Consider the following 25,758-nt stretch of genomic DNA (forward strand, 5'->3'; position numbering starts at 1 on the left):
TGTCAGCCCAGTGTTCTGAGTCACACTGTTGTCTTTCTGGAAACTGCATTCAGCCACATGAAGAGTCTGCTCCATGGTCTTGCTGGGGATGGTGCTTAATGTTGACTGACCTGTAGTTCTCCAGAGTATACTTCTTGATCTTGGAAAACTAGTGTGGTGGTTTTTTTTTGTTTGTTTGTTTATTTTCCATGCACCAGAAACCTTCCCCCAGTGGTCATGACTTTTCAGAGGTAGTATTGGTCTTGCAGTGACATCAGTGAGCTCCATCAGATTTGCAGTGTTCAATGCCATGGACATATGACAAACAATTTAGGGCATACATATCTCGTCCTTGTGCTGCTTCATGGCCCCTAAATCTCTGACTAGGTATCTAAGGGACCAGGAAGGCCAGAGTGCAGACCTTAACAGTAAAATCTGAGGCAAAGTTATCAAGTACCCCAGCCTTTTCAGCATCCTTTGTCATTTGATGCCCTGTTTTACTGATGTGGTCTCACATTTTCCTTGGCCTTCATTTTGCTTTCAGTCTTGCATTTTCCTCAACAAAGTGAAGAAAACCAGCTTGTGCCCCCTTCAGTGTAGTCCCCAGAGCCCTTTATTTACTTTTGATGTGCAGTGTCATTAGTGTGCATACATTATGATCAGTAAGTAATGATAGTCTGAGGACAAGTCTTGGCAACATCTCTGCAATATCCCAGATCCAAGCCAGTGTCAAGCATCAAACCTTACGAGACAGTCTGACAGCTGAAGGCAGACAGTACTTAGATGGGATTTTAACAGTGGTAACTGATTACTGTTAATTTGCCTTTTCTTCCTCCTTTCCTAATTTGCCTATTACATTAAAGATTGATTATAGGTGGAAAGTCTGTTTATTTAAAGGTTCATGGGGATATTGTTTCTTTATATGATGACTGCAGATTAGGGAAGACGGTTAGCCTAGCTCTGGAGTACAATGAATCTAAAGGCGTTAACTTGTGAAAAATCAGATTTTTTCTTAAAGAATGACTATTTTTAGTGCTTGTCCTGGTTTCAGGTAGGACAGAGTTAATTTTCCTCCTAGTAGCTGGTAGGGTGCTGTGTTTGGGATTAGGATGAGAAGAGTGCTGATAACATGCTGATGTTTTAATTGTTGCAGAGCAGTGCTTACGCTAAGCACTAAGCCAAAGACTTTTCGGTTTCTCACTTTGTCCTGCCAAGAGGCAGGCTGGGGGTGCAGCAGGAGATGGGAGGGGACAGACTCAGGACAGCTGACCCAAACTGGCCAAAGGGGTATTCCATACCATCTGAACAAGGTATGGAGGGGAGGGGAAGAGGGGCGGCTGCTAGGGGTTAGGCTGGGCATTGGTCAGTGGGTGGTAAGCAATTGCATTGTGCATCACTTGTTTTGTACACAGTATTAGTAGTAGTACTGTTATTGTTATCATTATTGTTGTTGTTATTGTTTTCCTGTCTTAATAAACTGTCTTTATCTCAACCCACAGGCTTCACTTTCCCGTTTCTCTCTCCCATCCCAGAGAGGGAGGGGGGAGGGTGAGCAAATGGCTGTGTGGTGTTTAGCTGACGGCCAGGTTAAACCACAACAGTGCTTTCTGCCTGAAATGAGTAGCATTGCTCAAAACTATTGTTTGAGGCTAGTTGGCTACCTCTTTGTTGTACTCACATAGTAAACTGTTCTTAGTTGTAGTCTCTGTAGTTAGGAATGTGGAACAGTATAAACTTAATACTGGACACAAACTTTAGTGTTGAAAGAATGGAATACTTGTTTGTTCTGTACTCTATTAGTATGCGATGTTATGCTTTCAGTAGATGTAGATAACTAGGGAGTGGGTGGAAGGAAGCCTGTGTTAGCTCTGTTTCACTTTAATTTGGGTTTTATTAAGTAGCATATCTGGTAGTATAGCTTCGTGGTCATTAGAAGTCCTTTAAGAAGAAAGTTCTGAGACTTAATTATGACAGCTGTGTATCAACATAAATGAAACCTCACTGTGAGAATGTAATTTTCTGCTCTCAGTCCTTTATTAAGAATAAGGTTCCCTCCTTGATACATGGGTACATTGCCCAGCAGTTAAATTAGGGTTTTCCTGTTTAGAGGTTTATGGAATAGTTTGTTGCAGTATTAGAAAGGAATGTAAGAGCGTTAAAGTTGGTCTGAAAATAGCATCTGATCCTAGGGACTCTGCTGAACTTCAGTATATCCTGTATTAAAGGGTATCTAACCATGAAATTCAAAGATGCCTTTTACTCTGTATGGTAGTCTTGTGTATTTTCATAGCAGATTTACTTTGTTATAGAAGATAACTCAGTAACTTGAAGAATGCATCTTGTATGTTACAATGTAGAAAGAAGTTCATTGTGTATTGACAATCCATGACACAAGACTCCTTGGTTACTCCAGTATTCTGAGTGGTCCTAGTGTTAGCACAGTTCAATTCTGTAATCTGGAGAGGTGTAAAAGTAGAGAAGGAAGAGTTGAAGGAAAATACTCTATTAATAATCTGTAATAATCACATAATTATGATAGATACAGTATAATATATTACAATTAAAATTATTAATAAAAGTGATAATATCTATTAGTTCAGATCATGGAACTAATTCCAGTATAGATCAAGAATACAACAGAGGGTATTGGAAGGAAACCTGAGGTTAATAATGGCATTGTACATAAGCCTATAGGGCCTGATGACATGGCATCCTAGGGCATGAGGGTTAATGTAGTTGCCAAGCCTCTCTCCATCATACTTGAAAAGTCATGGCAGTCAGGTAAAGTCTGCAGTGACTGGAAGAAGGGAAACATCACTCAAATTTTTAAAACATGATAGAAAGAGCAGAAACTGTAGACAGGCCTCACCTGTGTGCCTGGGAAAATCATGGAATAGATAATCCTTGAAGCTATGTTAAAGCATATGGAAGACAAGGAGGTTATTCAGACCGCGAACCAGGTATTCAGACAACCAAGGGCAAATCTGAACAATCTCCTGGTATTCTGTGGTGCAATAACTATATCAGTGGATAAGGGAAAAGCAACCGATACATTTACCTGGAATTCTGTAATGCCTTTGATATGGTCCCATACAGCAGCATCCTTGTCTCTCAGTTGGAGAAGTATGGATTTGAGAATTGGGCTATTTCATGGATAAGGAATCAGCTGGATGGCTGCATCCAGAGAATATATCAATATCTCAATGTTCACATGGAGATCAGTGATATTGGTGGTATCTCTCAGGGGTCTGTATTAGGACTGGTACTTATTAGTATCTTTACTGATGTCATACTCAGTGGGATTGAGTGCATCCTCAGCAAGTTTGCAGATGACACCAAGCTGAGTGGTGACGTGACAGAAGGGATGCGATCCAGAGGGACCCACACAAGCTTGAAAAGTGAGCTCACCTGAATGTCATGAAGTTCAATGAAGCCAAGTGCAAGGCGCTGCACCTGGGTCAGGGTAATCCCAAACATCAGTACATCCTGGTGAATAAATGGATTGAGATCAGCCCTGTGGAGAAGAACTTGGGTATGCTGGAGAAGGAGAAATTGTATGTGAGCCTGTCAGTTGGTGCAGATAGCCAACCATATCCTGGGCTGCACAAAAAGTAGTGGGACCAGGAGGTCCAGAGGGGGACAATTGGCTCCCTATTCTACCCTTGTGATATCCCACCTGGAGTACTGTGCCCAGCTGTGGGATGCCCAGCACAAGAAAAATGTGAATCTGTTGGGACCCTCCTCTGGGATCTAAGGCTGATCAGAGGGCTGGAGCATCTATTCTGTGAAGAGAAGCAGAGAGAGCTGGGGTTGGTCAGCCTGGAGAAAAGAAAGCTCTGGGGAGACCTTGCAGTGGCCTTCTGGTAAATAGGGCATCTATGAAGATGGAGAGGGAGCATTTACAAAAACCTGTAGTTGTAGGCCAAGGAGTAATAGTTTTAAACGAAAAGAGGGTAGATTTAGATTAGAGATATCCAGAAGTTCTTTGTTGAGGTTGATGAGGCACTGGAAATGAAGTTATGGATGCCCTGTCCATGGAAGTATTCAAGGTTAGGTTGGATGGGGCTGCCCAAGGAAGTGGTGGAGTCACCATCCCTGGAGGTCTTTCAAAGAGGTTTAGATGTTGAACTTAGTGATGTGGTTTAGTGGAGAACTTGTTAGGTCAGAGTTTGGACTCGATGATCTTGAGGTCTCTTCCAACCTAGACAATTCTGTGATTTGAGCAGATGATTCTTGAGGAAGGTGTCCCTGCCCATGTCAGGTGGGAGAATTGGACTTTAAAGGTCCCTTCCAACTCAAACTATTCTAAGATAGTATGATTAAAAGTACTGCCAACTTTAAACACAGCTTGTTAGAACCAGTGGATATTGTCATGTATCAAATGCTCTCTCAAACTTAAAACATGACTGATGTCGTGTGTGACTGATGGAAGGAATGCATGTGTAGTCACAAATTGACTACAGATAGTTAGGTAGCTTCAGTTTTGTCAGTTCTGGGGAGATCTTGCTCAGTGGTACTGTATCTTCTTCAGCACAGGTCAACACCGTGTCAGTTTTCCTGCTAGAAACATTAAATGCTGGAATTCAATTCCACTTAATTTTCTTGTGTGTTGACATAACCTTTTTCCGTGTTACTTCTATAATTCTTCCTTCAGATTTCCAGAATTAAAAATGGTAGGGCTTGATCTCCCTGAGGATAGTACAATGCAAACAGGTTTCATGGATGAACCTCTCTGTTGGAGACCTGCTCAGTGTGCTGTGTCTGAGTCAGTTTTCACAGCATCAAAACTATCAGGATTGGAAATACTTGGATCTTAATTTGTAAATGTGCTATGCATGGATTAGTTTCCAAGGGAATGGTGTGTCTGTATAAAGTAGAAATGAGTATTCATCTTGATTAAAGAAGTTGTTCATGATCCACTTTGGTCAGGATTGCAAGTGTTGTACAGCAGTCTCTGCTGTTTATGTTGTGCTCTGTTTTCTCTTTAAGTTCCCTGAGTCTTCTCACATGTGTAACCACCAAGAAATCTACATTTTCTTATGACCCCTCATCTGCCTCACCCTTTTGGCAGATGAGAGTCCTTTCTGAGCCCCTTCTGGTGCATACTGTTCCTTCCTTAAAGATGTTTTTTTCCTCTCGCTTTTCTCAGACTACTGAGAGACAGCTGAATGCTGGCAGCTCCCCCTTCCTCTGCATTAAATTTTAGGATGATTTTTAATCATTGCTTCACTGTCCATCCAAATCAAATCAGCTAAAATTTGTATGCTGCTCTCTCAGAACCCTTCTTCTGCAAGAAGGTGAAAACACTTGATGGCACTGGACTGCCCTATCAGAGGGTACTGATCAGAAGAATGTAACTGTGAATTCGGACTTTGTACCAAACAGCATGCTTTAATATCTCTCAAAGAAATAAGTCTTCTCTCACTATTGCTTACAGTAAATATAAAGTCTGCGGCTCACAATGTTTTTTATTCATTTTGAGAAGTAATTAGTCTTAATTCCAATTTCTCAGTTGGCATTAAATGCTTTATTACAAAACCCTTCATTTTTATGAAAAAAAATATATTTAAAAGCTAGAAAGTAATGGTAGACGTAAAAATGAGGAAATTGTTACATGCATGCATGAAGAAACATGAAAATTGCAGAAGAGTTACAACTGCAGAACAGTTGTTTTTTTGAGTTGTCATTACAGCTAAGTTTCTTTATATGGCAATTGGGAAGCTTTATTGTAGCATTAGAGAAGCATATATGAGAAAGGATGTGTTGTGAAGACACCAATGCAAGCATGTCAGAACAGTAATGACTTAGAAGAATAGTGTAAAATTATCTGTCCTAGTATTTTATTATATTTTAATAAAATTACATTAAAATGTTTAGCAAAGATTTCTAATGATTTATTTTTCATGTTGTAGGATTCACATGATGCTTTACTGGAATTTGGGAATAACAACCTCCAAATACTGGTGGATATCACAAGGGAAGGAGTGTGGAAAAATCCAGTTCTTCTTAAAATTCTATCCCAGCAACCAGTAGAAACAGAGGAAGGTAAGCATATGATTTTGGAGATGAGATGGGGTTATTAAGAGAGAACTTGGTGCAATTTCGGTGAGGAAACTGATTAAAAGTCAGAAGGGAGTTGCAGTTTAAATTGCTTTGTGCAGTAGTATTCATAGGCTGCTAAATAATACTTATGATTGAAACTGTCTCACTAGTACACTGAATCCTCTCTAACATATCTCCACTTGGGCTATAGCACAAATATTTTAGTCTATTTTTTAAAGAAGCATTTCTTTTTCATTATTTAAAAAAAAAAAAAAAATTTACTCCCTAAGGTGCTTTGTTCTGCATAGCTGTGATTTTGAATGATTTCCTGAGTGGTTCACAGGAAGGAGTAGTTAACGTACACATCTTTCAAAGGCAAAGAAGATGCAAGTAAAGTGCCCATTTGAAGGGGAGGCATGAGTTTAAAGGTTACCTTTTCTTAAGTTTTGGGCTGGGAATCTGATTGCAGTTAGACTATGGATGTAATATCTTGAATCAAAAAAAAATGAGGTCAAAAAAAATAACTTTTGTGTAATTTCATGTAACTTTCTAATGTCTTCTCTTAAACTCTACATTTTAACTCACTGAATTTTTTCCTACCTATTAGAGGTATCGAGTACTTACAGATATTTCTTATAGTTGTTCCATTACGAGTACACAAGACCACAGTTTATCTTGGTGATATTCTAAATTAAATTAAAAATAACAGAGGGGGACAAGCTTAAAATATTTTCCTTAAAATTAAAGTACCATAAGCAAGGATTTTTAAATCAAGCTTTCTTCCATAGCAGAATCCTTCTTCCTGGCTTTGGGTAGCCTCTCTTTGAGTTGTACTGTATTTGCCAGTCTTCACTTAAAGTATAGCAGAAGCACTCAAACTCCAAAGACTAGTTAATCCCATCTCTAACATGTTTTGAGGAGAATTATCTACCACTAATATTCTGCTTTGGAGCTTTTCATTACTAGTATTTTTAGGACATCCTGTTGCTGCTTTTAGTGGATTTCTGCTCAGACTTGCATTTCAAAATTTGTTCCTCTTACTGAAGATAATTACATCCTGAAAATCTTCAGCTGTTTTGTTCAACTGTTCAACAAGCTTTAGCTGTAGCAAGCCAAGATCTGTTCTGGTGGACTAATGTGAATTCACATGCTTCTGTGTGGACTCCTTTATAGATTTAATTGCATCTTATACACGACTGATTTTATCAGTGGCTGGTACACTTCATTCCTTTGCAAGAGTACCTTGTTATTTCCTGTGATGTGGTTCAGAGTACCTCTTGTCTTCAACAGTAACAGCGCAGTTCAGTCCTGTCTTTTAATTTGGGATAAAGTTTCTGCAGACAAGAAATGGATTGATTGACACATCTGTGACTGTGTTGAATTGGGCTGGGTGTAGGTCCCTCTTCCTGAGAAAGTGCAGCAACCTGGAATTTGATTTCATTGAGTTCTTTATTTAATTAATGTTTGTCTATTTAGCTGGAGCTGAATATGTGCCCAAAAGAGGTGCTCTCAGTTGAGTTTCTTTCATGTGATGCAAGCAGAGGCAACAGGACACTGGAGCTATTCTGGAAATTCTGTAGCTGCTCAGATGCATTCTCACATAGTCTAGAGTAGATGCAGACATGCTTAAACAATCTGAATATGACTTCTGAATCATTTTTTAGACCAGTCTATCAAAGCAAGGTTTCTCAAGTAAAACCTAAGGTTAAAGAGGTGGCGGTCAGATCTGCCATCTTAAAGGCCAGTTCTAAGAGCCCAAATATCTACCTAAAATGTCTATTCTCACTAGGTGTCTTTCTTCTGTGGTGATCTTGAAAACCTTATTTGGGGGTGTTTTTTTTTGTTTTTGTTTTGTTGTTGTTGGGGGGAAGGGGGATGCTTGCTTGCTTTTGGAATATCTTAGAGTCAACAAAAATGTCATCCTTGTGGCCTGTTACACACAACATAGCTTTTTAGACATATCTAAAAGGTCTTTCTACAAGCTTTCCGAACTTACTATCCTTGCATCCAAACAAGGTATTTCAGATACTGAGTGCTTTCAACAGACAATACGTGTAACAGTAAGTAGCAATAGAGCTTGTGTGAAAAGATAAGCACTGAAAAGGCAGTGAGTGCCATGTGAGATCTCTCCTGTTCTTGCTGTTCTAGTTTGCAGCAAATATGCAAAACTGGTAGATGAAAGAAGTAGTGTTATTAGTAATGGAACTGGGAAAAGAGTGACAGAGAGGGAATGAGGATATTTAATAACTACAGATACAATAGAGTAATACTGTGGTACTTTAATTATGTAATTCTGTGCGCTTATGTTATGGAGGAGACTGGTTTAAGTTTAGTTGCTTTTGTTAACCTCTTAGAGTATAAGCATGTTGAACAGGTGCTGCAAAGTTGCAGGTTTTTTTGGAGAGTGTATAACTGTGGGAAAGACAACATAGGCCATAGGATTCTCCAGAAATTGTAACCAAATATTCAATAACATTTTAAAACAATTCCAGTTATACACACATAAAAAATAAATCATAGAGCTCTAAAATCCTATGGGGGGGAAAAAAAGAACTAGATTTGAAGACATACATAAACTTTACTTTTCATCTGAGAGATGAATGTGTCAGATTTGTATATCCAACACAGTGGAGCAAGACAAAATGAAAATTTAAAGAAATCTTGCTGTATGTGCCAATAAATTATGGTGAGGAAAATCTTTTTTAATCTCTTAGACTGTGCTGTTAACATATCTGGTATATCTTTTCATCATCAGACAAGTGTAATTCAGTGACTTCCACTGTTAATACTAAAATATCAACTGATCCATGAAGTTTTACCACACCATGCTTCATAGACTCTTGTCAGTTGTTTTTCACTTTGATTTCTTCCTTCAGTCCCTTCGTTTCTCTGCTTTAGGAGGTCAGATTCTGCTGTAATAGACTTTCTAGAAGTCAAATGATATCTAAGCTGGAATTATTCTTTTTGCCCGTATAGGACATGATTGGAGCATAGATTAAACAAATATAAATTACCTAGGTATCTGCTGGATTACTTTAATCCATTTTTATCTTCACAATCATTATCAGATCAATACCTGTATCTGTAATACAAGATGGAAATCACTGATCTGTTACAAATTTTTCTTTCTTCATTTAATTCTGTCACTCCTTTGATTTGTTTGATGTTCTTGTATGGAAACTTAGTATTTTCTGACTGCTGTCTTCTGTTTGATAGAGATAGTAGGAATGAAAATACGCTTCTTACAGGCCACAACAGGAATGACAGGTTTATTGAGTAAAGGTACAGAAGAAAGAGTTCTAGTACAATGGTTTTTCAGTTGTTTTTAACCATTTTATCGTCTAGTACAGCAGCAGTTTCATGGAATATCTTCTGAAGTGTTGTAAATGCAGTGTAAGAACATATCGACTCCTCTTTCTCTTATATTTCCAAGGGTCTTTTGAAATATGTACATATCTGGAGACTGTCAAGGTGCCTTTGTATTAATGCTTTGTATTAATGTTTTTAAAGCTGGGAATAGCCCATAGCTGTTGAGAAGCATACTGTTTCATCAGCAAAGGCAAAATACATCTTAAGTACCTGGAAAGAATCAAACTAAATGGTGAGGTTTTCAACCAGATGTCTTGAACTAATATAAAAATGGCTTTAATTCTGAACTCAGCTTTTATTCAGTTTTAAACTTCATTAAATAAATTTTGCTAACCAATTACAAAAATAATTGAATTTTTAATATGGAATTATCTCACAGTCTCTTGTAATAATTAGTTGTTTGGTTGATCTAGAGTATGCCTAGCGTGTCTCAGATACTGTTCTTCAAAAGTACCATAAAAACAATATTTTCTCTCTGAAATTCATTCTGCATATTTTGGCAATGTGTTTAACAGATTAGGTGGAAAAGTCTTTGGTTGAAATATTTTTTTTTTTACTTTTATCTTGTAATATGATGCTACAATTAAAAGTTGAAGACGCTGAATCTCAGCTTAACTAGTGGTATCTTGTTCAAAATACCATATAGTCTGATTAGTGTCCTTCTGTCACTGCCATGGCATAATTCTGTATTGCCTTGATGAATGCAATCATTTGATATGATTTCCACCACCCCATTTTCTATATCCCAGCATTCTCTCCCTACTTATTTGTTCTGAATGTGTGTGGGGAAAAAATACTACATTTATTGCTATGACTTCTTATCACACCCAGTGTTTTTAAGAAAGCTTATAAAAATTTGTAATAAAGTGTGAATGTAGTGAAACAATTTCAGTTAAGTGTTAGTTGTTATATGGTATGTTCTCAAAGCTTTTTTTCTTTTCATAGCTAATAAACTGATTACACGAGAAGGACCTTCCTTTCTGCAGATGCGAATAAAACATTTGATGAAGTCAAACTGCATCCCACAAGCTACTTCCTTGTCAAAATTGTGTGCAGATTCTCCTGAAATTGCAAATGTTTCATCTTTTCGCCAAGCCTACATCACATGTGTGTGTTCTATGCTGCCTAATGAAGACTCCATTAAGGAGGTTAGTAAATCCATAGTCCCTTTTAATGTGTATCTATTAAGTATCTTAGAATTTTGTTCTTTAACTTCAGTTCTCTGTATTGCAGAAATAAAGTGTTGCAATGGAGTTGAAAAAGATAAAATGATCTATTAGAGACTGTAGTAGTAAAGAACATTTGTATCAACCGCTAGTGTAGTTATGAATTGTGTTACTTGTCTGTGAGGTTAGATGTATTTGAAGTCTTAAAATAAATCTTGTAACTTCAGTTCCCTTTGTAAGCAAAATACAAGTGTAAAGCTGTCCTTTCTGACTCCTACCACTGGATTGTGTCTCTAAGTACCACATCCAGCCTTTTCTTAACCACCTTGTTGTAGTTTAACCCAGACAGCAGCTAAGCACCACACAGCCATTCTCCTACCCTCCCTTTCTGGGATGGGGGAAAGAATCAGAGAAAGAAATGAAAGCCTATCAGTTGAGATAAAGACAGTTTATTAGGACAGAAAAGAAAGGAAAATAATGATAGTACTACTAATAGTAACATGTACAAAACAAGTGATGCACAATGCAGTTGCTTACCACCCATTTGACAGATGTCCAACCTATTCCCAAGCAGCCAGCCCCCCCCATATTAATTGTTCAGCATGATGTCAGATGTTATGGAATACCCCTTTGGCCAGTTTGGGTCAGCTGTCCTGCGTCTGTCCCCTCCCAGCTCCTGCTGCACCCCCAGCCTGCCTGTTGGCAGGACAGAGCAAAAGGCTGAGATGTCCTTGGCTTAGTATAAGCACTGCTCTGCAACAATTAAAACATCAGCATGTTATCAGCACTCTTCTCATCCTAATCCCAAACACAGCACCCTACCAGCTACTAGGAGGAAAATTAACTATCCTAGCCAAAACCAGGACACACACCCAGGACAGTGACAGTACCACCTCCCTGGGAATCCCATTTCAATGCCTAACCACTGAGAAGAAACTTCTCCTAATATCCAAACTGAACACAACTGGGACAACTTGAGGCCATTCCCTTCTTGTTTTAAAATTATCCCCCTAATGTAATTTCTCTCTTATCCCTTATAACTTATCATAATGTTATATGATATTAAAAAAAAAAAAGTGGAAGGCTTAGGTTAGTGGGAGGATGTTTTTTATGATGACATAGGTGTTGAAATATCCTTGTAATGTTAAAACTTCTTCAAACTAAAATGACATGGTAGACAAAGTCAAGATAATTCTTACATGGTTTTATGTTCTGTATCACAGAATGTTAGAGATTGGAAGGGAACTCGAAAGGTCATCTAGTCCAGTCCCCCTGCCAGAGCAGGAACACCTATTTCAGGTCACACAGGAACACATCCAAGTGGGTTTTGAATGTCTAGAGAAGGAAACTCCACAACCCCCTGGACCAGTGTTCTGTCTGTTCCAGCCTGTTCCAGTGTTCTGTCACCCTTACTGTAAAAAAAAAAAAAAAAAAGTTCTGTTTCCTATTTAAGCAGAACCTCCTATGTACCATCTTGCACCCATTGCCCATTGTCCTATCATTAGACGTCACTGAGAAGAACCTGGCTCTGTCCTCCTGACACTCCCCCTTTACTTTTTTTTAAATATTAATAAGGTCATCCCTCAGTCTCCTTCTCCAAGCTAAAGAGACCCAGCTCCCTCAGCCTTTCCGTGTAAGGGAGGTGCACCACTCCCTTAATCATCCTTGTGGCTCTGCGCTGGACTCTCTCAAGAAGTTTCCTGTCCTTCTTGAACTGAGAGGCCCAGAACTGGATGCAGTATTCCAGATGTGGTCTTACTAGGGCAGAGTAGAGGGGGAGGAGAACCTCTCTTGAACTACTACCCACACCCCTTCTGATACACCCCAGATGCCATCGGCCTTCTTGGCCACAAGGGCACAGTTGCTGGCTCATGGTCAACCTGCTGTCCACCAGGACCCTCAGGTCCCTTTCCCCTATGCTGCTCTCTGACAGGTCAGTCCCCAACCTATACTGGTACCTGTTCTTGCCCAGATGCATGACTCTACACTTGCCCTCGTTATATTTTATTAAATTTCTCCCTGCCCAACTCTCCAGCCTGTTCAGATATCACTGGATGGTAGCACAGCCTTCCAGTGTGTCAGCCACTCTCAGTTTAGTGTCATCAGCAAACTTGTTAACAGTGCGCTCTATTCCTTTATCCAAGTCATTGATGAATATACTGAAATATATATATTAATATATATGAATATATTGAATGTATATGGGATTATTGGACTAGATGATGTTTGAAGGTCCCTTCCAATCCCTAACATTCTGTGATTGAATAGTACTGATCCCAGTACTGACCCTCGAGGAACTCCACTAGATGCAGGCCTCCAAGTAGACTCTGTCCCACTGACCACAACTGTTTTCTCTTCACCAGCCAGTTCACAGTCCACCTCGCTACCTGATTATCTGGACCCCACTTCCTTAGTTTAGCTGCAAGGATGCTGTGAAAGATGGTGTCAGATGTTTCACTGAAATGATGGTAGACCACATCCACTGCTTTTCCTGGCTCTATCTTCATAAAAGGCTATCAGGTTGTTCAAACATGATTTTCCCCTTGCTAAAACTGTGTTGACTGCCCCTAATGACCCTTTTATCCTTGATACGACTAGAGACAATGCCACGGATAAGTTGTTCCATCACCTTTCCAGGGATGGAGGTGAGGCTGTCTGGTCTTCAGTTACTCGGGTCCTCCTTCTTGCGCTTTTTGAAGACTGGAGTGACATTTGCTTTCCTCTAGTCCTCAGGCACCTCTCCCGATGCCTTACCAAGGATGATGGAGAATGGCCTAGCACTGACTTCCACTAGCTCCCTCAGCACCTGCAGGTACATCCTATCAAGACCCATGGATTTATGGATGTCCAGATTGCTTAATTGCTCTTAATCCAGTTCTCATCAACTGAGGCAAATTCCTTTATCCTGACTTCCTCTGGGACCTCAGGGATATGGAGCTCCTCAGGACAGCCTCTGGCATTATAGATAAAGTAACTTTGCCTTCTCTTTACCTTGTCTTTATCTTCTGTCACCAGGGCACCCACCTCATTCATCAGTGGGCCTACATTGCCTCTAGTGTTAGTTTTATCCACAGTGTATTTGAAGAAGCCCTTTCTGTTGTCCTTGACCCCTCTTGCAAAGTTTAATTCTAAGGAGGCCTTAGCTTTCCTAGTTGCCTTCCTACATCCTCTGACAATAGTCTTATATTCCTCCCAAGTGGCCAGCCCTTCCTTCCATGATCTGTAGACTCTCCTCTTCCACTTGAGTTTGCCCAGCAGTTCCCTGTTTAACCATGCAGGTCTCCTGTCCCCCTTTCTTGACTTCATACCTGTTGGGATGCTCTGATCTTGGGCTTGGAGGAAGCAGTCCTTGAATACCAACCAACTATCTTGGGCTCCTGTACCTTCAAGTACCCTGTCCTATGGAATTTCCCCTTTTTCAATTGCTTGAAAAGGCCATAGTTGTCCCTACTGAAGTCCAGTGTTGCAATTCTGATTGGTATTCTGTTCCTGCCACACGAGATCCTGAACTCCACCATCTCACGGTCACTGCAACCCAGGCTGCCCTCAACCTTCACCACTTCAACAGCCCTTCCCTGTTAGTGAGGACAAGATTCAGCAGTACTTCTCTCCTAGTTGGCACATCTATCATGTGCATCACGAAGTTATCATCAATACACTGAAGGAACCTCCTGGACTGCAGATGGCTGGCTGAGTAGGCCTTCCAGCAAATAACAGGGTATTTGAAATCCCCCCCCCCCGATAACCAGGACCTGTGATTGCGGGGCTGCTATCAGCTGCTTGTAGAAGGCCTCGTCACTTTCTTCATCCTGATCTGACACCCACAACAGTATTCCCCATGCCAGCCTGCTCCTTAATTCTCACCCACAGACTCTCAACTCGCTCCTCATTTGCCCCTGGGCAATACTCAATACAATGTAGTTGCTCTCTCACATAAAGAGCAACTCCTCCACCTCGCCTTTCTAGCCTGTCTTTCCTGAGCAGGACATAACCATCCACGACCACGTTCCAGCTATGTGAGCAGTCCTACCATGTCTCTGTTACTGCCACCAAATCATAATCTCCTGACCAAACCACAGATTTGTAACTCCTCCTGCTTATTCCCTGCACTGCATGCATAGGTAGGTGTACAGGCACTTCAGGGAGCGAGCTGAGCATGCCAATTTCACCCTAGGAAGGTGGGAGGCCTCTCAGTCTTCATGAATACTAGAGCACTGCCCCACTGGTTGAAGTCCAGCTACAACTCCATCCCCCTTCAAATCTAGTTTAAAGCTCTCCAAATACAGTAACTTAGACGAATAGCCTGGCATCCTTCTTTACAACAGAATACAGGAAAAATGACAGCATTTTTCATTTTCAATAGGAGTAACTGATGGCCATTCAAAATGTGTTTTCTGGTGTACTGTAGCCTGATAAACAAAAAGTAGGTTTTAAGTTCGTAGCTTTAAAAGTGGCAATGTGTTTTTCAAACTGCCTAAGTTGAGAGATTTGTTTATGGGCTTTTTAGAAACTGAGCTTAGTCTCTCAAGTGATGCATATTCAAGCAGATCACAGGCAGTCATGTCATCTTCACATTTGTCGGAGCAACCTATTCCATATTTGCATGCACTGCCAATATCTGTTTTTCTAAAAATGAAGACCTGGAAGATCACTGACGTATCAGAACAGTGCAACCTCTTGGCATTACTTCAGAATGTTTGCTGTGATACTGAGTGGTACAGTGGCAGTATATAATTGTGGAAATTATCAGAGATGAAAGTTGGGGTCATATAACTTCTTCCTAATTTGCATTACAAAATACACTGAATTTGTGATTTCTAAAGAATAAGAATAACTAAGTGAAGTCGCAAAAGAGAATTGGAGTTTTCCAATTGAGACACATTCATTGACTTTCCAAATGAGCTGAAAATGTGTACCTGTGAGCACCTAACAAGCATGAGAACATAAAAAAGGGTATTGCTTGCAGAGATCAGAATTAAGGGGCTGCATTAACATAATCCCATACATCTTAAAGTACATAGTATATAACAGTTCTCTACAACAAACATGAGAGTGCTGATCAAAGACTAGAGCTGTATTTTTTCTTGAAGTCCTTTTTTCTGCCCTATAGGGCTACTCAGAGTTTTGAATGTAATCTTTTTCTTGGCATTCCTACTGGAAGGAGAAGCAGGGGTTTGGTATTACAATAAGGCAAGAGTCTGCAGTTTGCAATGTTTTGTTTTGTTTGTTTGTTTTTGTTTTTGTTTTGTTTGTTTTTTGTTTTGTTTTTTTCTTTCTTTTTTTCCCACTTGCTCTGTAATTGCAGTGTTAGCAGTCTAGGAGATGGCATTGCTCTTAGCCCTTCAGTTAAGTGTACTTTTGAACAATACAACAAGAACTAAGCAAGGAGCAGTTTTCTGTAGCACTCCCAAGTTTAGGGCTTGGATATAGGACAGAAAATAAAGGGTAGGTTTGTGACTGTGGCTTCGTTAAAGAGAAGCTTGACTGAGAGAAGAGATTGACTGCTTTGAATAGGAGCATCTGTAAATCCAGAACTTCAGTGGGCTTTGCTCTCTCTAAACACTTAAATTTTTAACATCGTCTTTTGGAATGTGATTGTTCAGAATTAATGGTTATGGGCAAAGAGGGCAAGAGACTTGCTTTTTCAGATCTCTTGACCTTTTTAGACCTGGGTTTTAATTGTCAAGAGGAAAACAGAAATGTTTTCAAAGGCAGAGAATTTGGGAGTTGAGGTAAAGTGTTGCTTTTACGTAAATATTTTGCTGAACTGTCCGAAATAGAAGATGGTCCTGAAGAAAAGTAAAGGATAAGAACTAACTTTTTATACTGTTCCATAGCTTAAAGATGTGTGAACTCTGTATTAAACAGAGACAGTGTTTTGTTCATTTTTGAGACCACTTCCTTTGATACAGTAAACCTGCATTTCTTTTGTAAACATGTTCAGAAGTGCCTCTTCTACTTTTTTTCAGATTGCAAAGGTGGATTGCAAAGAAGTACTAGACATCATATGTAATCTAGAATCTGAGGGACAAGAAAACACTGCATTTATTCTTTGTACAACTTATCTTACTCATCAGCTTCAAACAGCAAATGTGTATTGTTCTTGGTAAGTAGTAAGTATTACTGACTCTAACTTAACTGTTCTTTTCTTCACTGCTTACTGGCTTTCATACAAAAGAATTGAGCTGGTCAAGTACAAAAAAATATGTAGTGAAATGAATGTAAATTTATTTGAGAAGTTCATCAGACTGAAATACTTTCTAGATAACTTATGACAAAATAAATAGCTCATCTTTAGCCTTGTTAAGTCATAGTTGCAGGAAGAGAGCAGTTTATCACCAAATGGTTATCAGACAAAAGTAATGTCAAAATTGTTCAAAAATAAAACAGCACTTGTATTGTTGGCGTTGGCAGTAATGTTTTGACAATGTAGTATCTCTGTAAGTAATTGTCGTGGTTTAACCTGGTCGGCAGCTAAACACCACACAGCCGTTTGCTCACCCTCCCCCCTCCCTCTCTGGGACGGGGGAGAGAAATGGTAAGTGAAGCCCATGATTTCAGATAAAGACAGTTTAATAAGACAGGATTAAGACAGGATAATAATAATTTTATATATATATATATATATATTATTATTATTATTATTATTATTATTATTATTATTATTATTATTATTATTCAATGATGATAATAGTACTACTAATAATAATGTGTACAAACAAGTGATGCACAATGCAATTGCTCACCACCCGCTGACCGATGCCCAGCCTAGCCCCGAGCAGTCCTACCCCCCTCCCCCGGCTAGCCACCCCTATATATTGTTTAGCATGCCGTCAGATGGTATGGAATACCCCTTTGGCTAGTTTGGGTCACCTGTCCTGGGTCTATCCCCTCCCAGCTCCTGCTGCACCCCCAGCCTGCCCGTTGGCAGGACAGAGCAAGAAGCTTGTCCTTGGCTTGGTATAAGCACTGCTCTGCAACAATTAAAACATCAGGGTGTTATCAGCACTCTTCTCATCCTAAGCCAAAACATAGCATTCTACCAGCTACTAGGAAGAAAATGAACTCTGTTCTAACTGAAACCAGGACAGTAATGCTGGAACGGTGCTGTCTGGATTAATATTACACACACAAACTTCGTGGTTCCACAAAGCATGTTGTAATTCAGTTCCATTCTTCACTCTTGAATAAACCTGTAGGAGTTTGATACTTTTTTTTTCACTTCTTCCACACAGAGATAAGTAGTAGGAATTGTGAGTCTAAAACTTCTCTACTCCCTTCTCTTTCTAGAGATACAAAACATTTTTGCATCTGTTTCATATGTGGCAAGCTGATAGAATTAAGTAGGGTGTACGGGGTCTGGCTGGAATGTTAACTTTCCCGGCAGCAGCCCATACAGTGCCGTACTCTGTACTTGTAGCTGGAACAGCAGTGTTATCACACCAGTGTTGTGTCTACTGCTGAGCAGCAGTGGCACAGTATTGGGCCTTTCTCTAACCCTCCTAGGGGATGGGCAAAAAGTGAGGAGAGAAACATCAGTAGGGCAGCTGACCTAAACCAATCAAAGGGATATTCCATACCATGTGATGTCACACTCAGCAATAAAAGGTGGAAACAGGAAGAAGAGGGGAGGGGTGGGCTCTCATTGAGAAGACGTCGGTCCTCCTCTCGAACACCGGCTGCGTGCGTTGAGGCTTTGCTTCAAGGACGTGGTCAATCATCGCTCATTTGTGGGAATTAGAGAGTAATTTCTTTCCTCTGCACTTCCATATAGCTTTCATTTATTTTGTTTGTTTGTTTTCCTCCCTTCTTTTTATTTTCCCTTTTCCCCTCCCTTTTCCCCTTTCCCTTTTTATTTCCCCTTAGTTAAATTGTTTAGTTCATGGTAGTCTTTATTTAATTATTATAATTATTTCCCTTTAATTAAATTATCCTTATCTCAACCCGTGAGTTGTTCTTTGCTTTACTTCTCCCCCTCCTCATCTAAAGGAGGGGGAGTGAGAGAGCGGTTGTGGGGTTTAGCTGCCCAGCATGGTAAAACCACCACATAGGGATGCTGTTTTCTGCCCCTTATAAAATGGGTTTGTAGATTTGGCTTCTGAAGCATGGCTAAATGTGTTTTTCTCCTGATTAAATTATAATCTCGATAAAGTCTTGCATTATCAAACACCTCAAATGTATCTTGGATATCTGAATGCAGTGAGCTGTGGTATTGTTCGCTCACTCACTTCATGTTTTAGAACTATTAAGAAAAGTTTGCATAGCACTTAAGTGTGAGTGGGAACAGCTGTTTGTTCAGCCTAGTCCAATCATCTCTACAATAAAGGTAAGAGAGATTTCTGCTTCAGGCCAGAAATATCCATTAGAGCAAAAATCGTACCTTGAAGAGAACAACGTATTATTGGAAAACTCAAAAGAACAGAGAATCTACCACACTTAGGAGCTCTAAAGGCTGACTTTTTTTTGCTATTTAAATGTGTCATTAGAGATGGCTAGAACAGGGAGCATGCCCAAAGGACATTGCCATGATTCTCATTAAGCCAGCAGATACAAGGCTGAGATGCATCACATGATCTGTTTTTCAAATAAACAAAATGAACATTCTTTCTTTGGACAATAGAACATTTCACCTGAGACTTACTGAACAGTTCTATCTAAAAGCTGCATTCCTAGGTGCAGATTAAGACTCCAGCTTCAGGTATAGCTGAGACTTGTAAACCCTTGCTACTGGAGAATAGACTTCAATGATGTACTGTTCAGAATAACATCTCTTCTTTGTGACAACAGTGTGAGTAGTTTTTTCTTGCAGTAACAAGTCTAAGCTGTAAGTAGCTAGAACTTGAATGAAACTTTTGGGTCCCCTAATTCTAACATACACTTACTCTTGACTAGCAAGTCAGGAGAGAACACTGCAGACTTCTAATCTCCTTGCCAGTCAGGCCCATAATGGCCCTGACTAAACATACATCTACAGTTGTAACATACATACGTAATTCCACAACAGCTTTAAAGTGGTTTAGTCTAAGTGACAAGCAGTAAGTCATGAAGATACAAATATAAGTACAGTCTAGCCACACAAGTACATTCCTACTTAAAGAAGGTGTTAGGCAGCTTTCCTTTCTTGTGGTGAGGTCATATCACTATGTCTTCACTGGTGATAGTAGTTGTTGAAACAAAGGTGTTCTTAGATCCATCCATTCCACAATTGCCCCTCTGCTGCTGACTGAACATAATCCTTAAGTTCCAGTTCCACCCACCCTTCTTCAGTGACCAGACAGGAGAATGAAAGCGTGTGTAATCTTCTGTGTAATACTGAAATTGTGCAAGGGTATACATTCAAACTGTATGTAGTACTGTGTACAACAGAGTTGCGCACAACTGATGCGGTTCATACCCATTAAAGAGAAAAGCTTCCAGGTTGCTGGAGCCAAGAGTGAAGAAGCCCACCTTCTGATGGACTTCTGTCTTTTGAAAGTGATGTAATGATTTTTGATCATCGTGATACTTTGACCTGCAGGTTGTACCTCTAAGCCGCTTTCAAAGTATGGTTGCATAAAAACACAGATGCTCTGCTGGTATACTGCTGTTGGATGGAGTGGCCTTTTATATTGGTCCCCACCCCATTCCCTTGCAGTATATGCAGATATAATGATTATTTTGACATAACATAGATGAATTCAACTTGCTGATATGGCAGAAAACTTCTAATTTAGATGACTACTTTTCTGTCAGATCAGGCAGCTGAACTGATTAGGGGTTAGATGACACACTATAGTTGTAGTGGATATTACGGCTCACAAACATGAGGAGGCACTAGCTCCATACAGACTCTGGTGTGCACCAAAATAATTGCAGAGCTGATCTGAATCAGTGTCCTGGAACAGAGATCAGGTAATGTTGCTTTCTAATCATTAGTAAATTGAATGAGCACAGTCAAAAGCATGACAAATATCAGAGCTATCTGGAAGGACAGTGTACGTTATATGATGCTGCTGTGATACGCATGTTTAGTCTAACTCTACAGCTCAAACTAATGTGGGGGAATGACTTACTAGAGTTTGCTTGCCAGACGTTATATAGGCTCATGCATAGTAAAAAGATGCACTTAAAAAAAACTTGGTAAAAATAAATACATAAGCCGAGATACTCTTTTCTGTGACCAGCTGCTGTTTTCAGGGGGCAGCAATTGCTCAGGTAAATCACTTCAGAGAAGGTCCTGTCTGGTTCAAAAAGAGAGGAGTGTAGTTGAAAGGTTATTTAACTCGCTGATGCCTGATCTACTGATGATTGGGACTTATACTTTTTCTATAACTGTCATTAACATGTGTATTTTCATTGTTAACAGTAAAATGTAATTTTTTGTCACATGTATTTAATCATAATTGTGCATGATGGTGTTTCGAGTCAATAAACATTATAAGATTTGATCAGTTTTCATAGCATATTTCCAGTGCATTATGCAATTTGATAGGACAGAACTGAGTGTTGGTACCTAAAACATTTAATAGATATCTTTGAGAGGGGAGCAGGGAATAAGGAGAGCAAAGGCCCTTTGATACAACATAGTTTTTGTTTCAGTGTTCCCTTCGTGTTGTTACAGATTCAGTCCAACAGATAAGCCCTAGTATATGGTCTTGAAAACGTCCCATGCATCTGCAGAAAATCTTGAAATAAAATTGTTGTTTCCTGCAGAATTTTCTGGAGCACTTCTTGATTTTACAAAGCACCAGCACACTGAAATGTTTTCCACTGCCCTCTAGCTGGACTTGCACTGACACTGTAAGGCTTGTATTGCTGTCAAATAAAATCCTGTGTGCTGCCAGCAGCCCATTCCCATTGTCTTTATCCATATCTTGCTTTATGCAGTGTGAGAGTGAACCAGTTTAAGTGATGCAGATTGGCAGCATTCTGGTTTAGACAGAGGAAAAAAAGGATATGCTGACAGCTGTGAACAGCAGGAGGGAAGTGAGATTACTTTTGATGGTCTATTATTGTGGATGATACTGAGACAAGATTAGTAAACTGTGCATGTGTGTAAATTAATACTGGTAGTGTGAAGCTTCATTTCACAGCTGAAGATGAAGACAGACAGATTTGTATATGGTCTCCATCATGAAAATTGGGAAATTTTGCAGTGATTGTTGCTGATGATCATAGAATAACGTGTAATGCTACTTGATTGCTACAAGACACTTGATTTCCATTTCAGTTGGAGGTATCTACTGTGTTTGGAGCTTTGTAATTAATACTGCTGTGGGAAATAGTTCTGAGCTACTTGACTGCCTTATTCTCAAAGGAGTTGGGCAATTCATGAATCCATGAAATAACATAATCTTTAGTGTTAATATGAACAATATTCAATGTGAACTGCAGCCAAGCACAGTTTCAAAAATTTTTCTCTTCAGTCTGATATGCTAGCAAAATTTTATTCTTCAAAGTTCCTAGAGATACCTGTCTGCAGTTCTTTCTATTTCCTGTTGCTTCCCCCACCTCGAATAAATTTTGAAATAGAAAACTGCCCAAATACTGAGTTTTCTTTTCATGCCTTTCATATATATGAGTTTTCATGTATTTGAACGCTGAGGAATATTCTAGGTCACCATTCTTAAGGATCCCTTCCAGCAGTCTGCTTTAGTTTTGCAGAAAGCAGGAGCAGGATGAGAAAATGAAAAGGGCAAACACTGAAAACTTGTTCCTCTGACAGAAACTCTTAGAAGGGATTATCCAGAGTCAGTCCTGTCTCTCGGTATTCTCCCAGCTGAATAAATGCACAAAATGGTCTTTTGATAAAGCATTTCAAGTTGTTTTGTATCAGCTGTGGTAATGCCAAGGTTTTTTGTTGTTTTTTTTTTGTTGTGTTTTTTTAAATACTTTTATTGGATTCTGTGAGTTTCTCAGTCTGGCTTTCCTTCATACAGTTTCCTTCATAAGTTTCATGTAGTAAAAGTCAGTAGAAAAAGTTGCTGATATTTTGGGTGTCAAAACAATGTCTTTTTCTTCTCCAGTTCTGTTTTGGAATTTAGTTAAAACACCTTTAATTTTGCTGCTTACATGCTAGTTCCTCATAGGCCTATCCATCTATTCTGTTCCCTTTCTAACAGAGAAAGGCTGTTAATGACATTTCTAAGCTTCCTTTTTTAAAAATCTGTGTTACTAGTAAATATTGTGTGATTGTATTCATTAAATATACCTCAGGTCAAATCACTAACAAGGCCTCATTCACTTTTGCTTGGCCTAGTGTTCTACAGTACAATTGCAGAATTCAAAGAAAAACCCTTGCTAATATTCAAAGTTTGTGTGTGTCTTTGTAATCTTGTTTTGAACTGACCTTTTACCTAGAAACATTTATGTATAATTTGATGCATAGGGAGTTAATTTAGCAAAGGTGAAATTTGCTCCAGTAAAGAACCAGAATAAAAACTTTTTTCAAGTAGCATAAAAGATACAGCTCCCGTCACTGTTTATTTTTCCATTTCTGTGGTGCCCATCGTGGTGGGAAAGCAACATAAAGTTGATTGCAATGTGCAACTGCTGTTGCCTTGATTATAATAAACTGCATAAGAGAACAGCTCTGTCCTTGAATGGTGTGAGCAGTTACACACACAACTACTCAAAGACAGTAGACAAAGCCCTCATCTTAAATATTATCACTTATGTAACATTTGAAAGTGTGTTCTGCTAGAGGTGCCTTGAAGCACTGTATCAGAGTGGTGTCACTGGAATGCACGTGTCAGCATCTAAGCCATTTGCCCAGTGGAAGAGAACTGGTTACGTTGCATTTCATCTTGCTCATTCTAAATTTCTATCTGGAAAGTTAAGACTTGCAAGTGTGGGTGGTTTTGTTGGTTGGTTGGTTGTTTTTTTTTTGTTTTGTTTTGTGACTAAAAAGCGAATCTATGCAGCTGTAGATGTCTGTTAAGCAAGGTATATCCTCTTGTCTTTCCCCATTAGCAGGAGATACACTGCTTTGATCTGATGAATGTTTGGAAATAAAGCGTGGTAACTGTTACCATCAGTATTTCTAAGAGATAGAGATGTGATTGAAGTGTGTACTGTTTTTTAATAACACTTGAACTACTGTGGTGTCAACTCTGAACTACAGTGTATAGGCTATGGACAGATTGTGCATATCTGTAATGTGCTTATGTTCTGCTTTAAATTCTTCACAGGGAGCTGACGCTTTTCTGGAGCAAATTGCAAAGAAGAATAGATCCTTCTTTAGATTCCTTCTTGGAGAGATGTCGTCAATTTGGCATCATTGCCAAGACACTGCAGCATTTATTTTTCTTAATAAGAGTCATACAATCTGAAGTAAGTTTCAGTCCAGAGGATTTGGACACAGCCAGAACTGTTTAGATGAATTTACTATTTTATTGATAATTCTGCTGAACTGCTATAAAAAGAATCTAGCTTATTTTCAATGTTTTGGCTTTCTGCTTAGGTACCTATTAGTTTTTTAATTAAAAAAAAAAAAGCTTTCTGATAAAAAAAAAAAAATGTTGTCAGTTTAGCACATTGTTGAAGTGACCTTTGATAATTTCAGAATGATTATTACTAATTTGATTATTTGGTAATTATAAAATTATTAATAATTGTGATTTTAGAATGTTTATTACTCTAAAATTACAGTTTCATAGTATTTTGCAGGCAAAGCATAACTATATTTTGATCTGATGCCTGTTGGTTGTTGTGCCTCACTCTTGATTTTTGCAGCATCTCTAAGAGATGAAGACTTGAATGAAATGTAACTTTCTTATTCTGAGAAAATATCCTCATCCTCAAAATCTGTGGTGCAGTAATATCTGTAGTTCTACCTTTTGTTTTGATACCTATCTTTAGACAGTCACAGAAAGGTTCAACAGAGGTTTAACAGCAATTTTAAAAGGCTCACAAACTCTTTTTGCGAAGCAATGGAAAGACTTAAATTTCTTCATCTAGCAGGAGGTCAATCCAGTATTACTGTTCATGAGCATAGAAGGGACAGATATGGTTGCTCAGGAGACTGTTTCTGTCTTCCTTTGGCTGCTCTGATGTTTGAACTGAACCTGTGGCTACTCGCTGTATGAGAGTAGTTTCAAGAGCAATTATGAATGAAAATTAATCAGGAATTTCTTAATATAAATGGAGGAAAAATAAGCCAGCTGGTTTTCAGGTTAAAAAATAAACTAGCTGGTAATAGGTCTTTTATCCTTTTAGTAAAGGTATTATACAGATCTTAAATTAGATACAGGATTTTTCCCTTAGTAATGTCACTGTTTCCAAAAGATTTCAGATATTTCATCATGGAAAAACAGCATAGCTTGGCACATGTACTGTAGAATTTGTCATGTGAACTTCAGTTGCATGAGTCCTTCAATTAACAATGCATTCCTAAATTTGCCTTAGCTTTTCATTTCCTCAGACTTTTTTGCATTATTATGTGGTCATAAGTTAAGTCAGAGTTAAGGCATCAAAATGGATTATGGATAAAGCAGGCAAGGTTCCGTTTTTTAATGAAATTTGTTTGGCGTGAGGTTTGTTTGCCTTGGAGTCTCTTTCATTGACTAGAGTTACTCCTGTGAACCAAATGAGTTACCAAGTGAGATTTGGTATGACAAGCAAGTATCAAAGCCCTATTTTCGAGTCAAATGAAATAGAAGTCAGAAAGCTTGCATGACAGTCCTTCTGACAGAGCAGAGAGGAGAATATGGAACTCTCATTTGGCAAAGATTAATTCTATTCAGTTAATGAAAGTGCTTTGCACAGAGAAGTCTTTGTTCATAAAGTGGGCCTTTCACACACATTTTAAAAGCAGAGAAAGTGCAGTTATATAAAGTATACTGCATTGTAATACATACAACAGTTTTGCACCTCTTGAGTTTCCTTTTAAATATCGTTAGATTGGGAAAATAACTTTTTACTGCTGTCAAGCAAATAATGATGCTATTGAATTAAATTAGTATTGCATGACTATTGCAATACTATGCATGGCTATTAGTATTTCGTGCACTGCATAAGCATGATTTTGTCAGCATTTGGAACAAAATGGCTTTCAATCTTGTCTATGCAGAATTTAAAGTTGTTGTGTTTTTTGTTTTTTTCTTTTAAATTAGCATATGGGTAATGATTTTACATATCTTCCTAATAGTACTGAACAGTATTTCCAAGTTACATAGACTTCTTAGAAAATGTTTGAAGTTGAAATTCCAGTGAACTTCATCAG

At 38.9% G+C, this 25,758-nt stretch overlaps 1 protein-coding gene across 3 annotated transcripts in view; it reads left to right on the forward strand.

The window, feature by feature from the left end:
- RLF (RLF zinc finger) overlaps positions 1 to 25,758 on the forward strand; it is a 52,370-nt gene that overhangs the window by 20,924 nt on the left and 5,688 nt on the right. For all 3 annotated transcript variants that reach the window (XM_068658101.1, XM_068658103.1, XM_068658104.1), the window contains 4 exons: positions 5,892 to 6,024; positions 10,336 to 10,538; positions 16,526 to 16,662; positions 23,726 to 23,867. In XM_068658101.1, the coding sequence (XP_068514202.1) occupies positions 5,892 to 6,024; positions 10,336 to 10,538; positions 16,526 to 16,662; positions 23,726 to 23,867 (615 nt within the window). The remainder of the gene's footprint in view (positions 1 to 5,891; positions 6,025 to 10,335; positions 10,539 to 16,525; positions 16,663 to 23,725; positions 23,868 to 25,758) is intronic.

The sequence above is a fragment of the Anas acuta genome, chromosome 21 (genome assembly GCF_963932015.1).
Source record: "Anas acuta chromosome 21, bAnaAcu1.1, whole genome shotgun sequence".
In the NCBI taxonomy this organism is placed as follows: domain Eukaryota; kingdom Metazoa; phylum Chordata; class Aves; order Anseriformes; family Anatidae; genus Anas; species Anas acuta.